Here is a 15,196-nt window from a genome sequence, read left to right as displayed (position 1 = left end):
GGTGCCATGGTCATTTTGTAATGTTTTAAGCCAAAGTAAGTGTGTAATAATATCTAGTTTCATCAGTGTTCTCCAATCCGTGGTTTATCATGACATGCTGGGAATTGTAGTTCACAACAACTAGTTAGATAGATCCATTTAATCTTATAAATTGAGCTTCCATATTTGTAATATTTGTCCCTGTTTTTCATCATTCCTACCACCTCTATCAGCAATTCTAAGGGTATGTGCACGTATGTTTTTATCAGTCAGATCCACTCCAAAGCCTGTCTGAAGAAGCACCCAGAAAACACTCAAAAGAATGAACATATTCATTTCTATGTAAAAACGACTTGCTGTTCATATGTTCACTCTTTTAAGATACTTTTAACTGCTTCATCATTCCAAAGATGCCGAGCAGTTAACAGAAGTGACCTGACCACTTTTTGGCATTTTCAGCTCTGAAGACACTCTATACTTTACAATGCAAGGCAATGGAGTGGCTCAAAAAAAAACATTGACGGCCAAAAAGGACAAATAAGAGTTCAGCAAACTAACAAAAAAGCACAAAATTCACACTTAAAGGAGTTTTCCCACAAACAAAAGTTAATTTTTAATAATTGGCTGTGTCTGACCATGTACAGAACATAACACAGCTCCTGGGCAGGGGAGGAAGCAAAATACGATACAGACATTACAGTCGGGGATCACAGCTGATTCTTTTTGTGAGGTAAAATATTTCTCTGCCTGTTTTTAAACAATATTTTACCTCACAAAAAGAATCAGCTGTGATCCCCGACTGTAATGTCTGTATACTCTTGTGCTTCCTCCCCTGCCCAGGAGATGTGGTATGATCAGACCATGTTCCGTACACAGTCAGATACAGCCATGGATTAAAATGAACTTTTGTTCGTGGAAAATAAAACCTTTTAAGGCTACAGCCCCACTATCAGTATTTGGTCAATATTTGGTCAGTATTTTTTCTCAGGCGTGGGAGCCAAAACCAGGCGAGGAACAATCAGAGAAAAGGTCTAATAGAAACAAGTCACCAATTCTGCATTTATCACCCACTCCTGGCACAAAGTCACCAAAAGTAGCAAAATTCAGGCTCAACTCTGAGTTTTCATTTTCAAAGCTTTTACACCAGAATTCTGGAGTGAAAGCTTTGAATAACTGGGACTTTTATGGATACCACTCAACAAGAGGAAGTGGCTTAATGGGATAGGGGTGGGGCAAAATTTTGGAGCCAAATATTGCTATAAACTAGATAATCAAATAGGTGGTGTATGTTAGGCAAATGAGTATATTATGTGTCAGATTTATCATTCAGCCATTGAGATAAAGTTTATTCCATCTGAATATTAGACGAGTTTAGTTAATTTGCCCTGTTTTTTGCATGGCCCGTTTTCTATTAGAATATGAAAGCATTGAGAAATACACCGAATCTCAGAGACATGAGTTGAGAAAAGTGATGTAAATTATATAATTGGAGGCATAGTACTCTATTAAAATATTCAATGTATTAACGCGAGATGTTACGTAGGGAGTAAAACCGATGACACATTAAGACAGTATAAGTATGTGAATAAATCCCTACTGTACAATTAGTGCACAGTGTGTTCCTCTATACAATTTACTATTCTATTTTACAGAGCGGTTCTCGATATACTACAGCTATACCATTCACAGCAATGGACCTCATAACGAGGTGCGCCACAACACACAGCAGAAATCTACGAAATTAACAATTTCCTCTTTTGTAGCAAAGCTCCTGATGTGTCCCAGATATGCAGCTATAGAGCACATTGCACCCCCTCTGGAGCAAGTTGACGGGTCATACGATTTTGCTTGTTTTGCAGTCTTACTTGCTCTGCTCCGAGACCTCTGTACCAGGTCCAGACACAAACATATACATAGATATTAAATCAGTGCTCATGCGATGCATGCAATCTGGTGTAGAGTCCCCAAAACAATTGAATAGAAGGAAGTCCTCGTCACTGACTTTTTCCCTCTGTGAAGGCTCATTTCCTTCCTAAAGTTAGCTTCACTTATCTAAGTTGTTGGACAGAAGCATGGAGTGACTGCTAGGTGGAAAATGGATGCATTTTTACGTGTTCTGCTGGTGATCTGCTTGTCCTACGGGATAACAGGTAAGTGAAGGATCCAGGTGGGGGCACACATATAGAAGTAAAGGTTTGACCAATGAACATGTATATAGAAATGGTTCCTCTACCGATAATTAGATGTATTTCATAATCTGACACTGTACACTAGGTGTCATAGAAGCAACTCCTGAGGACGAAATATTACAATCTGTAGTATAATAAAATGGTACCATTTTATTCTGCCAGTCAGGCGGCTGGTTAGGCCTCATCAACCAAGCGATAATACTGTCTTTCTTTGCCAGAGCCAACAATAAATAGTATTTTTCATGTTTTGGAACCATGATTGATTCATTTTAGAAATAATGTGGTTGAATAATATATTTGAAATGCAAGCAACATCCAGGTGTTTAAATAATGGATTCATTTGTTCTAACCTCCACCTGTGGTTGGGATGTAGACACTATGCCTGAAATCCCAGCCCATTTATCAGTGATCACGGTATGTTCATCAATATGAGTGCTCTTTAATATATGGAGACTGCCCCCGACCCTCACATCAATATCAGCCTAATATTTGCAAAAGTTATTGTACCTGTGTTACCTTTCAGTCAGACATATTTGTATCGTAATCTATAGTTTATCTGCTGCAATTTTTGATGATATTCTCACCTTTAGATGGCACCGCTATCTATAATTACACATTTAGCATAAATGTGTAAATAAATAAAAAAAAGTGAAATGAAATAGAAGGCAAGTCATGATGGTTGATTTAAGATATGTAAGTTGCATTAAAGACAGATTTTAAGATGATGATGAGAAAGTTCACAGTAGACAGAGGTATACCTAATGGCCTACTACGTAATGGTAATGATGCAACAGTAAAGCAATAAGGGTCTTACCAATACATGTTTGGTCCATGACTTTTGACTCACACGGTGTTATATTTATTCCTTTCTGATGTATATACTGTGTATTATCATTGCTCATATGTACTTCTATAGGTATTATAGTCACCTGTAAATACAATTAGTATATTTCACATCTGTGGTACACACCAAGAAAGCTCTGTAGAACTACTGTAGGTAGGTAGACAGAAAGGGAACATGTCAGGTCCAGATTCTCTATGTAAGTAAAAGCAGAGCATATTCAAGGTGATAATTAGCATCCAAAACATGTCTTCTTTTCTTCTTTCACAGGTATCCATGAAAGAAGAAAACAGTGTTATATTCGCACTGTGCCAGGCTCCTTTCCTGTCATTGGGGCATGATCTGTGATTGCTCAGTGCTACCCGCTGCCCTGATGACTGGAAAGCAGTAGGGCGCAGTGTGATTATAACACTGTTTTCTCATTTCACCAAGGTCTCCTACCTGTGAGAGACATATGCTGGATGCAAATTATCACCTCTGTCATGGTCTGCTTTTACTTTCATAGGGAATCCTGATCTGACAGGTTCCCTTTCAGTGCTTCACTATTTTGAATTATTACTTTAGTACACCTTTGTTGCACTTTGTAAGAGCCACATATATGTTCAGCTGATACATGTTAGGCTTTTAGGCATGTATCTATCAATAGGAAAAGAGCTGACCTACAACCCTAACGTATTCAATGGGTTGTAAATTAAATTAGAACAATACAGATGTCATCAGGAAATCAGAACATGCGTATGAAAGGTAAAACTGTGACAAATGTCCTTGTAAAATATCTGACAGAGATCATCTTAAATAACAAGAGATACAGGTAGATATGCTGATTTATATTTGTTTTCCATTTGGAAGGAGTAAAATAAGGCTGATTATAGATGGACATAGTAATGCTGTAAAATCCACTGGCCTTCATTTCCAATGGGATCCTCTTGGCTCTGTAGGCCAAGAAAATGCAGTTCTGTATTTTGCATATGTATACCATGTGTCATGACGATCTCATTTATTTGGGTCTAAATTAAAATTCTCCATTTACAAAAATGTTTGATTGATGATAAACAATTCAATAGTCCGATTTAGTAAATAAATGTTTCTTGTCTGCCCAAACAGCTAACCATGTACCAAGATTTGTATATTGTAATTCTTGTTATCAGGCATTACCAGAAATCATACTCATGAAATAGAATAATAAAAGTCCTGTCCTGAGACAATGAGAAGTTGTCAAACTTGGAAATTAATAGTTTCTGGTGTTTATTCTCTCATGACCATGGTATTCAGATAGTATAATAAATTATTTAATATACACACGTGGTCAAAATTGTTGGTACCGCTCATTTAATGAAAGAAAAACCCACAATGGTCACAGAAATAACTTGAATCTGGCAAAAGTAATAATAAATTAAAAATCGATGAAAATGAACAAACAAAAGTCAGTCATTGCTTTTCAACCCTGCTTCCACAGAATTTAAAAAAAAAATTAAACTCATGAAATAGGCCTGGACAGAACTGATGGTACCCAAAGTAGGACTGCCTGATGTTTTTTATGGTAAACAGCAAGATTTTTTTTTCTTTAAAAATGCTTGTTTGTTATATTTTCGTTTGAGACCAAGGTCCTCTGGGAATGAATCACAGCGCATTGGTTTTATTATGTCACTTTTGCGCAAAGAACCACAGGGATGGGCCTTTTCTCTCCAACCTAATGATCCATGCTTAAGGTCTGTAGAAGAATTTTTTTCGGCTATGGGTCTATTTATATGACGATCCTGATCGAATCTCATCTGCTGAGGCAGAACTCAGGCATTTGAATCAGGGGTCAGGTGATGTTGAAAATTATTGCACACACTGCTCTGTAATGTCTATTTCTTGCTGGTCTGAGTGAAAGGGTTAAGGATTTGCTAATTGCATTCCCCGCACCTGAGACTCTGCAGGATGCCATGCAATTAGCTGTTCGTGTGGATAGGAGGCTGAGATTTAGGCAGAATGAGGTAAGACTCCTGTAATGCCAGGTCCTAGTCCCCAGAAAATATGCTCTGACGGCGGAGAACCGATGGAGGTTGGGGCGAAGTCGCTCCCCTCTCAGGAAAGAGACTGGAAGTTCGCCGAGGGATTGTGCCTTTATTGTGGTAAAGCTGACCATTTGATTAAGTATTGTGAGCTTCGTTTAAGTAAAGAAAAAAAAAGGTCAGGTACACCCGTATAGCTTATTTACGCTCTGCAGGAGTATTTCTTTCAGGGAATACTACTTTGCTGGAAAATTTGATTGAATTTCAGGTATTTGTGGATTGTGGTTCTACACTTAATGTGATTGATAAAGGGTTTTTGAAAAAACTTAAATTGAGATCCAAACCTTTGTCATCACCTATTTCTGTGATTGCAATTGATAACACTCCCTTGAAATGTATTACTCACAAGTTTGCTGCATTTCCCCTCACTATCAATGGAGTTCACCAAGAAATTTTGGACTTGGTTAGATAATTTACCCTCGCCGGTCGTTCTAGGTTTGCCTTGGTTAAAACTGCACAATCCTTTACTGGACCGGTCTAGTAATGTGATTAAGTCTTGGAGTCCGAAGTGCTATGATAAATGTTGTAATGGTCACATTGCGGCTGTGGAAAAAGGGGAATTACCGATACCTATTCAAGATTTTTGGAGGGTTTTTTCGGAGGAGGAGTTGCAAGTTTTACCTCCTCATAGGGATTATGATTGCGCCATTGAGTTTGTTCCGGGAGCTACTCTTCCCAAGAGTCGCTTGTTTAATCTGACTATCCCTGAAAGAAAGGCCATGGAGGAGTACATACAGACTAGCCTGGGTGCTGGTCACATTAGACCTTCTAAGTCGCCTGTGGCAGTTGGATTCTTCTTTGTTAAAAAAAAGGATGGGGGTTTACGTCCATGTCTGGATTTTCGTGAAATTAATAAGATTACCGTACGCAATTCCTACCCATTGCCGTTAATTCCTGACTTGTTCAACCAGTTGGTGGGGGCCAGGTGGTTCTCTAAAATTGATCTCCGGGGGGCATACAATTTGTTACGAGTGAAGGAGGGTGATGAATGGAAAACTGCTTTTAACACTCCGGTAGGTCATTTTGAGAATCTGGTGATGCCTTTTGGTCTTACCAATGCACCTGCATTTTTTCAGAACCTTATTAATGACATCCTGAGACCTTTGATTGGTAAGAATTAGAGATGAGCGTTGTTCGACTCGAACTGTTCGCCAATCTCAAATTCGAGCTGTTTTGGGCGGTGTTCGAGCCGTTCGGCGAACACGAACGATTTGAAAAAAATTCGGCTGTTCGAGGTTATGTTCGATAACTGTTCGTGCACCAAAATCATAACTGGACTTTTTCTCAGTAATGATGAAAATTAATGTTAATACGCAGTTTGAGTGTACAGCGGGGCGGGGGGAGGGGCAGGGGATGGATCTCTGCAGGAATAATGAAGATCTCCATTTTTTTTTCTCTTTCCCGCATTTACAGTGGGGAGGTGCAATCTGTCAGCCTATCAGCAGCGCACACATGGAGCGAAGTGCTTTTTTTCACACACGCAAGGGCATGTGTCATTGGCAGTGTATGTCACATGTCCTTGCCCTATAAGACCAAGCCATTTTCCCCGTCGCCACCATTTTCTCACTGCTGCAGCTGCGTGTTAGACGGCACCGCTGTTGCTGTGTGCGCTATACCTTGATAATTTCAAGCCAATTTTCGCACAAATCTACAGATAGCTTGGGAGTAGGGAATAGTTGTGATTGCAGTCCTTTTAAGGACTAGGTTACAGCATTTCCTACGACTTTTATCAGGCAGGTCTGTGCTCTTAAATAGATAGGTTGGGAGTAAAGACTAATTGTAATTGCAGTCCTTTTCAGGACTAAGTTACATCAGTTCCTATCAGTTTTTGCCAGGCAGGTCTGTGCCAGTGCTGTGCAAGTTTTTTTTCACAGCATTTGGCTAAATCTAGCAAAGCTAATCTTTTTTGGCCTATTGCAGAGTGTGTTAGTCAGTGGAGTAGCCTATCTGTGTTGCAAGCTACACCAGCTGTGTATAGAATACCAATTTTTTTACTGCACCTAGTGAAGTAAAACCTTTTGGGCATAGCATCATTCTATTAGTCCATCTATACTGACCTCCATCAGGTTGCAAATTGAATATAATTTTTTTCTGCATCTAGCTCTGAAAAAATATTTGGGCTTCTAGCAGGGTGTGGGACTTGGTCTATTAGTCCATCTATACTGACCTCCATCAGGTTGCAAATTGAATATAATTTTTTTCTGCATCTAGCTCTGGAAAAATATTTGGGCTTCTAGCAGTGTGTGGGACTTGGTCTATTAGTCCATCTATACTGACCTCCATCAGGTTGCAAATTGAATATAATTTTTTTCTGCATCTAGCTTTGAAAAAATATTTGGGCTTCTAGCAGTGTGTGGGACTTGGTCTATTAGTCCATCTATACTGACCTCCATCAGGTTGCAAATTAAAAATAATTTTTTTCTGCATCTAGCTCTGAAAAAATATTTGGGCTTCTAGCAGTGTGTGGGACTTGGTCTATTAGTCCATCTATACTGACCTCCATCAGGTTGCAAATTAAAAATAATTTTTTTCTGCATCTAGCTCTGAAAAAATATTTGGGCTTCTAGCAGTGTGTGGGACTTTGTCTATTAGTCCATCTATGCTGACCTCCATCAAGTTGCAAATTGAATATAATTTTTTTCTGCATCTAGCTCTGAAAAAATATTTGGGCTTCTACCAGTGTGTGGGACTTGGTCTATTAGTCCATCTATACTGACCTCCATCAGGTTGCAAATTAAAAATATTTTTTTTCTGCATCTAGCTCTGAAAAAATATTTGGGCTTCTAGCAGTGTGTGGGACTTGGTCTATTAGTCCATCTATACTGACCTCCATCAGGTTGCAAATTGAATATAATTTTTTTCTGCATCTAGCTCTGAAAAAATATTTGGGCTTCTAGCAGTGTGTGGGACTTGGTCTATTAGTCCATCTATACTGACCTCCATCAGGTTGCAAATTGAATATCATTTTTTTCTGCATCTAGCTCTGAAAAAATATTTGGGCTTCTAGCAGTGTGTGAGACTTGGTCTATTAGTCCATCTATACTGACCTCCATCAGGTTGCAAATTGAATATCATTTTTTTCTGCATCTAACCCAGCCAATAGTTTTGGCCTAATACCACAGTTTGGCCACTCAGCTCTGCTCGGTTCCCATCCATTGTTTTTTTGTGCAAACAACTCCAGAGTTGTGAATTAGTTAACCACCAAAATGAGTGGAAAAAGGCCTGCTGCTGGTGGAAAGGGGAATAGGCGTGTTGGGAAGGGGAAAAAAGGTTGTGTCCGTGGGGTAGGTGTTAAAGCAACAGTAACATCTGCAGAAGAAAGACCATCTTCCAGCCAAACTAAAATGTCTACTTCTTTTAGCGGACAATGTGATAAGATCCCTTTCTTACTGCCACGCCAATCGCTACAAATTCCAGATGAGGCACAAAAACAGCAGGTGTTTCAACGGATATCAAGTGCTCCTTTAAGTGGGCTCTCCTCCACATCAACTTCAACATCACAAATACTCCAGTCCTCAAAGGTGTCACCCCAATCGCACTTGCTTCCTCACAGCTCCCAAATCTCCAGCTGCCCATCTGAGTATGAGGTAGAACAGATGGTAGAGTCTGCAGAGCTGTTTACTCATACTATAGCCTGGGAATCAGAGGTCGGCTCCAGCGCTTCTGTGAATCCAGACGAGGAAATGATCTGCACTGATGCCCAGAATCTTTATGAGTCGGATCCAGGACCAGACGCTGAAGGTTCTGACCATAATGTAGACCCTCAATCGCAAACTGTAACTCCTGTTGGTGGAGACAATGAGGAAGATGATGATGAGACTCAAATACCTGATTGGAGCGACAACTTTAGTTTTTTGTCAGGGCAGGAACAGGTTGGCTCTGAGGACGACGGATGTGATAACGCACAGGGTGATGATGATGAGGTTGGAGATCCCACTTACTGTCAACCCACAGTCAGCCAAGAGATGAGGTCAGCAGAGGAGGTGGAGGAGAATGCTAGTGACGACGAGGTCAGGTTGCGCCTTCCTGGACAGAGACGTAGTACTGGAAGCACGTCAACAACTCCATCCTCAAACACAACTCTGCCTCTCACCACAAGTCGTGGTGGCTCTTCAGGTCGCATGGGTGCTAAGCCTTGCATAGCCTGGGCATTTTTTCAGATCGATAAAGATGACCCAACTCGTGTTATCTGTAACATTTGTCAGCAAAAGCTAAGTAGAGGCCAAAAAATACATAGTTTGAGTACTTCATGCATGAACCGGCACATGGACATGAAGCATAAGTTGCAGTGGGAAGCTCACTGTGCTACAATGCGGCGTAGCCGGCCGGGCCAACCACCGTCTGCCATATCTTGTGCATCCGCGGCCTCTTCATCCTCTGTGACTGGGGGGATGTAGCGTCGGCGTCCCTGCCTCCTGCTAGGCATGGACGCCGTTCCCCTCACCTCTCCGCTCCGTGCCCGGCGGCTTCCTCCCGCTCTGCTGGCAGCGCGCGCTGCTTCCCGGCCACTGTGCTTAGGGCGCGCGCGCGCACGCTCCCCCTCTCTTAATGGGGCCGCGCGCGCCGTCCTAAGGAGTCCCCGGCCAATGGCCGGAGGACCTCACCATATATAAGGTACCTCCTCCAAAATGGAGGTGCCCGAGCAATGTTGTTGCAAAGCCTTCACTCAGGTCCCGTTTCCAGTTAACTGCCAGTTACCTGCCAGTCACCTGCCAGATTCCTGCCTGATACTTATCTATCTGTGGTCCGACAGTCTGCCTACCAGCCCTGCCAGTCTGTCTATGGATCAGTCTGCCTGCTCACCTGGGAGCGCTCACCTACTACCTGTCTGCTAGCCTACCTGGAGGCTCCGCCGTCACGTGCTGTGACCACCTGCCTGTCCAGAGACTCTTGCCCGCTCACCTGGGAGCGTCCACCTGCTACCTGCCTGCTAGCCTACCTGGAGGCTCCGCTGTCACTTGCTGTGACCATCCGCCTGTCAAGAGACTGTCCCCGTCACTTGCCGTGACCTCCTGCCCTTCTACCCAGAGACTGTCCCCGTCACTTGCCGTGACCTCCTGCCCTTCTACCCAGAGACTGTCCCCGTCACCTGCCGTGACCTCCTGCCCTTCCACCCTGAGACTGTCCCCGTCAATAGCCGTGACTACCTGCCTGCTTTCCCTGGGAGCCACCCGCTTCCTTACAAGGACTGCCCCCTTGTATAGTTGCTCAGAGGTTCCACCTCCCAGTCCCGTTACAGGGGACAGCAGTCACACCTGTTTTGGGACGCAGACCTGCCACCTCTTTACCCGCAACAGCCAGCGTGATTGGCAGGTCATCATTTTCTTTGGAGGTGGTAACACCAGCTGGTGTTGAGCGCTGTCCGACATCGATAGCACCACCTTTGGATCAAGGCAACCTAACATGTCCGCCTGCATCTTCCTCACAGACCGGCAGTTTGCCGGGGACACCCTTATCAACCCCGTCTAAGCACAATAGCCAGCCCTCAGACCCTCAGATGTGGACAAGTAAAAGACCATTTCCTCCTAGCCATGAGAAAGCTAAGAGGTTGAATTTCACCATCTGCAAGCTCTTGGCTACAGAAATGCTGCCTTTCCGCCTGGTGGACACAGAGGATTTTCGAGACCTTATGTCCGTCGCAGTGCCCCAGTACCAGATGCCCAGTCGGCACTACTTCTCAAAGAAAGGTGTGCCTGCGCTCCACCAGCATGTCGCACACAACATCACCGCTTCTTTGAGAAACTCTGTGTGTGACAGGGTGCATTTCACCACAGACACTTGGACGAGTAGGCATGGACAGGGGCGTTACATGTCGTTGACTGGGCACTGGGTAACTATGGTGACAGCAGGACAAGGGGCTGCTGTCCAAGTCTTGCCGTCCCCACGAGTTGTGCGTCAATCCTCTTTATCTCAAAGTTCCTCCACTGCTTCTGCCTCCTCAACCTCCTCTCGGTCCTCCACCTGCACCCAAAGCCTGTCTGGTCATGCCACAAGCTTTCTAACTGCGCAGAAGGGATCCTGCACACCTCCTTACTATGCTGGCAGTAGGGCTCAACGTCATCAGGCGGTTTTTACTTTGAAATGTCTGGGAAATGTGAGTCACACAGCTGAGGAGTTCTGGTCAGCTCTGGAGAACCAATTTCATGAATGGTTGTCTCCACTGGACCTGAAGCCAGGGAAGGCCGTGTGCGACAATGCTGCAAACCTGGGTGCGGCCCTTCGCCGGCGCAATGTCACACACGTGCCTTGTATGGCTCACGTGTTGAACCTGTCCAGCAATTTTTAGCCCACTATCACGGACTAGATGGCCTTCTGCAGAGGGCACGGTCGCTGTGTGCTCACTTCCGCCGTTCGCATTCCGCAGCTCAGCGACTTACATCTCTACAGAAGTCGTTGGGCCTGCCACTTCACCGGCTAAAATGCGATGTGCCTACCCGGTGGAATTCAACTCTGCACATGTTGCAGCGACTGTGGCAGCACCGACAAGCCCTGGTGCAATACGTTCTGACGTATAGCCTGGGCCAACGAGATCCAGAGGTGGGGCAAATCACGCTGGAGTAGTGGTCTCAGATCAGGGACCTATGCACCCTTCTGCACAGTTTTGAAATGGCGACGAAGATGTTTAGTGCTGACGATGCCATTATCAGCATGACTATTCCGGTGATTTACATGCTGGAGCACATGTTAAACAGAATTCGGAGTCAGGTGGTGGCACAAGAGGAGGTGGAGGAAGTAGAGGAGGAGGAGTTGTATGCGGAAGGGCTAACATCTGCAAGGTCCAGACGGTCGGCAGCACCAAGGCGGCAGGCATGTGAGGGTGGGGGAGATGGTTTTACCAGGGCGCATGGTAGCAGTCAAACTAGTGAGGAAGATGCAGGAGCCCAGGAAGAAGTGGAGGACGAACTGATGGAAGACTCATCAGATGAGGGAGACCTTGATCACATTTCTGTTGTGCGAGGTTGGGGGGAGAGGACAGAGGAAGGAAGCATGATTGTTACCTCGCCACCAACACAACAGGGACTTGGTGCTCCTGTATGCGCAAGACACATGAGTGCCTTCTTGCTGCACTACCTGCAACATGACCCTCGAATTGTGAGAATTAGAAATAATCCTGACTACTGGGTTGCCACACTGTTAGATCCCCGGTACAAAAGTAAATTTGCAGAAATTATTCCTGCCATAGAAAGGGATGCACGCATGCAGGAGAATCAGCAGAGACTGTTGCAGAATCTTACATGTGCTTTTCCACAAAACACCAGTGGTGCACGTAGTGAATCTCACAGTTCCAACTTGCCAACCGTGGGACCGTCGAGTGTTCAGCACTCAAACCGTAACAGAAACACAGTATCTGCTGGTAACATCAATTTTGCGGAATCATTTCACCACTTTTGTAGCCCATCCTTTGCAAGGCCACAGGAGACAAGAAGTCTGACACATAGTTAACGCCTAGAGACGATGGTACAGGAGTATCTCCAAGTAAACATTGAAGCCATGACTGTGTCACTGGACCCTTGCTCTTTTTGGGCTTCCAGTCTGGATAAATGGCTGGAGCTAGCCACTTAAGCCTTGGAGATCTTGTCATGCCCCGCAGCCAGCGTTCTGTCTGAACGTGTGTTCAGCGCTGCTGGTGGTGTGCTGACAGATAAGCGCACGCGGCTCTCCACTGATAATGTAGACAGACTCACGTTCATAAAGATGAACAAATCATGGATCTGAAATGACTTTTCTACCCCTGTGTCATCCTGGGGAGAGTAAAAGCTTGATGATTGGTTAAAATCACCTCACCAACCGTTTTAAGCTTTCAAATTACTAATCATGTTTATCTGTATCTTGGCTGGAAAATAATTTGGGCTTTGTAGCAGTGTGCAGCACTGATTCTAATAGGCCATCTATACTAAGCTCCACCAGATTTAAAATTACTAATCATGTTTATCTGTATCTTGGCTGGAAAATAATTTGGGCTTTGTAGCAGTGTGCAGTACTGATTCTATTAGGCCATCTATACTAAGCTCCACCAGATTTAAAATTACTAATCATGTTTATCTATATCTTGGCTGGAAAATAATTTGGGCTTTGTAGCAGTGTGCAGTACTGATTCTATTAGGCCATCTATACTAAGCTCCACCAGATTTAAAATTAATAATAATTTTTAGCTGCATCTAGCCCGGAAAATAATTTTGGGGCTCCGAGATGCGCAAGACACATAAGTGCCTTCTTGCTGCAATACCTGCAACATGACCCTCAGATTGTCAGAATTCGAAGTAATCCTGACTACTGGGTTGCCACACTCTTAGATCCCCCACACTCTTCGATCAACCTTTTCATTTAAATAAAGACCAAAAAAATGGTCATTTTTGAAATTATAAGCATTAGCAGGTTATTAGAAACTGAAATCAAACAGTTTTCAACTCAAAACTTTATTCTAGGTGATGTTACATTTGCACATAGGACCCCTTGCTCGAAAGGAGCTTCTGAACTCTCTCGTCCATTGAATTTGTCAGGTTTTGGATGGTTTCTGCTTCAATTGTTTTGCATGAGGACAGAATACCCTCCCAGAGCTGTTGCTTAGATGTGAACTGCCTCCCGCCATCATAGACACTCCTTTTGATGATGCTCCAGAGGTTCTGAATGGGGTAGAGGTCAGGGGAGCATGGGGGGTCACACCATAAGTTTGTCCCCTTTTATGCCCATATCAGCCAGAGATGCAGATGTGTTATGTGCAGCATGAGACGGTGCATTATCATGCATAAAAATGATCTTCCTGTGGAATACACGGTTCTTCTTCTTGAACCATGGCAGGAAGTGCTGTTTGAGAAACTCCACATACATTATGGAGTTCATCTTTACCCCTTCAGGGATCCTAAAGGGACCGACAATCTCTCTCCCCATGATTCCAGCCCAAAACATTACTCCACCTCCTCCTTGTTGGCGCTGTAGCCGTGTTTGCGTGGGGTGTCCATCAACCAGCCATCCTCCACTCCATCCATCTGGACCATCGAGCGTTGCACGGCACTCATCCGTGAACAAAACAGTTTTGAAATCAGTCTTCATGTAATGTTTGGCCCACTGGAGCCGTTTCTGCTTGTGTGAAGTGGATAGAGGAGGTCGACAGGATGGCGTACGCACAGCTGCAAACCTCTGAAGGACCCTGCATCTTGTTGTTCGGGGGACGTTGGAGGCACCAGCAGCTTCAAAAACTTGTCTGCTGCTATGACAAGGCTTTTTTGCCGCTGCTCTTTTAACCTGACGTAATTGCCTGTAGGAAAGAGTCCTCAATTTGCCCTTATCAGCACGCACACGTGTGTACTGTGTATCAGCTACATACTTCTTGATTGCCAAGACACTTCATCCTGATCATCACACAATGTTGATTGTAGTCATGCCTTGACCTAAACACTCCACAATTTGTTGCTTATGAGCAGCTGACACATACTTTTTCTTTCCCATTTTGGCAGAAAATGTAGGCTGCTTAATAATGTGGGACAGCCTTCTTAAGTAGTCTTGCCTTTCATTGGACACACCTGCCAAACTAATTAGCACAGGTGTCTGCAATGGCTTACAGTGATATAAAGAGCCCTGACACACATCACCATCAATGAGTTTAACTGACAAACAAACAAATTCTTCCCTTATCACTCCTAAACACTTTTTGCATAATAATTTGGAACACAGTGTACATGTGCTTTTCCACAAAACACCAGTGGTTCACGTAGTGAATCTTACAGTTCTAACTTGCCAACCGTGGTCTGTATGGAGTTGTTCAATAAAGGGCCCAAAATTAAGATAACATAGACGGGAGAGGTCTCTATGAATAGGAATTCCTAAGTATTTGATACCCTGTGAGGGCCAGGCAAAGGGAAAGTTGGACTGGATGGAATCCTGTATGGATTTGGGGAGGGAGACATTGAGGGCCTCAGACTTCGCTGCATTGATGTTAAAATTTGACCATGTAACAAAGTGATCTATTTCAGCCATAACAGCAGGGATGGATATATGTGATTGAGTGATATATACTAGGACATCATCAGCAAATAGAGAGCACTTGTACTCGGTGCCTCCCACCTCAATCCACCTAATATTGGGGTTATGACGAACTGATGAGAGCAGGTGCTCCGTCACTAGGATGTATA

The 15,196-nt window shown here is 43.7% G+C and overlaps 1 protein-coding gene across 1 annotated transcript in view; it reads left to right on the top strand.

The window, feature by feature from the left end:
- The first annotated feature begins 1,987 nt into the window (after positions 1–1,987).
- The window catches only part of PTPRB (protein tyrosine phosphatase receptor type B), a 213,155-nt gene continuing 199,946 nt past the window's right edge, over positions 1,988–15,196 (top strand). The window contains exon 1 of the mRNA XM_073651780.1: positions 1,988–2,129. Within this exon, the coding sequence (XP_073507881.1) occupies positions 2,075–2,129 (55 nt within the window). The 5' untranslated portion in view covers positions 1,988–2,074. The remainder of the gene's footprint in view (positions 2,130–15,196) is intronic.

This window comes from Phyllobates terribilis, unplaced genomic scaffold (genome assembly GCF_046119375.1).
Source record: "Phyllobates terribilis strain yellow unplaced genomic scaffold, ASM4611937v1 Scaffold_11__3_contigs__length_659146591, whole genome shotgun sequence".
In the NCBI taxonomy this organism is placed as follows: Eukaryota; Metazoa; Chordata; class Amphibia; order Anura; family Dendrobatidae; genus Phyllobates; species Phyllobates terribilis.
The sequence above is the reverse complement of the archived record's forward strand: the minus strand, read 5'-3'. Positions and strand labels throughout refer to the sequence as shown.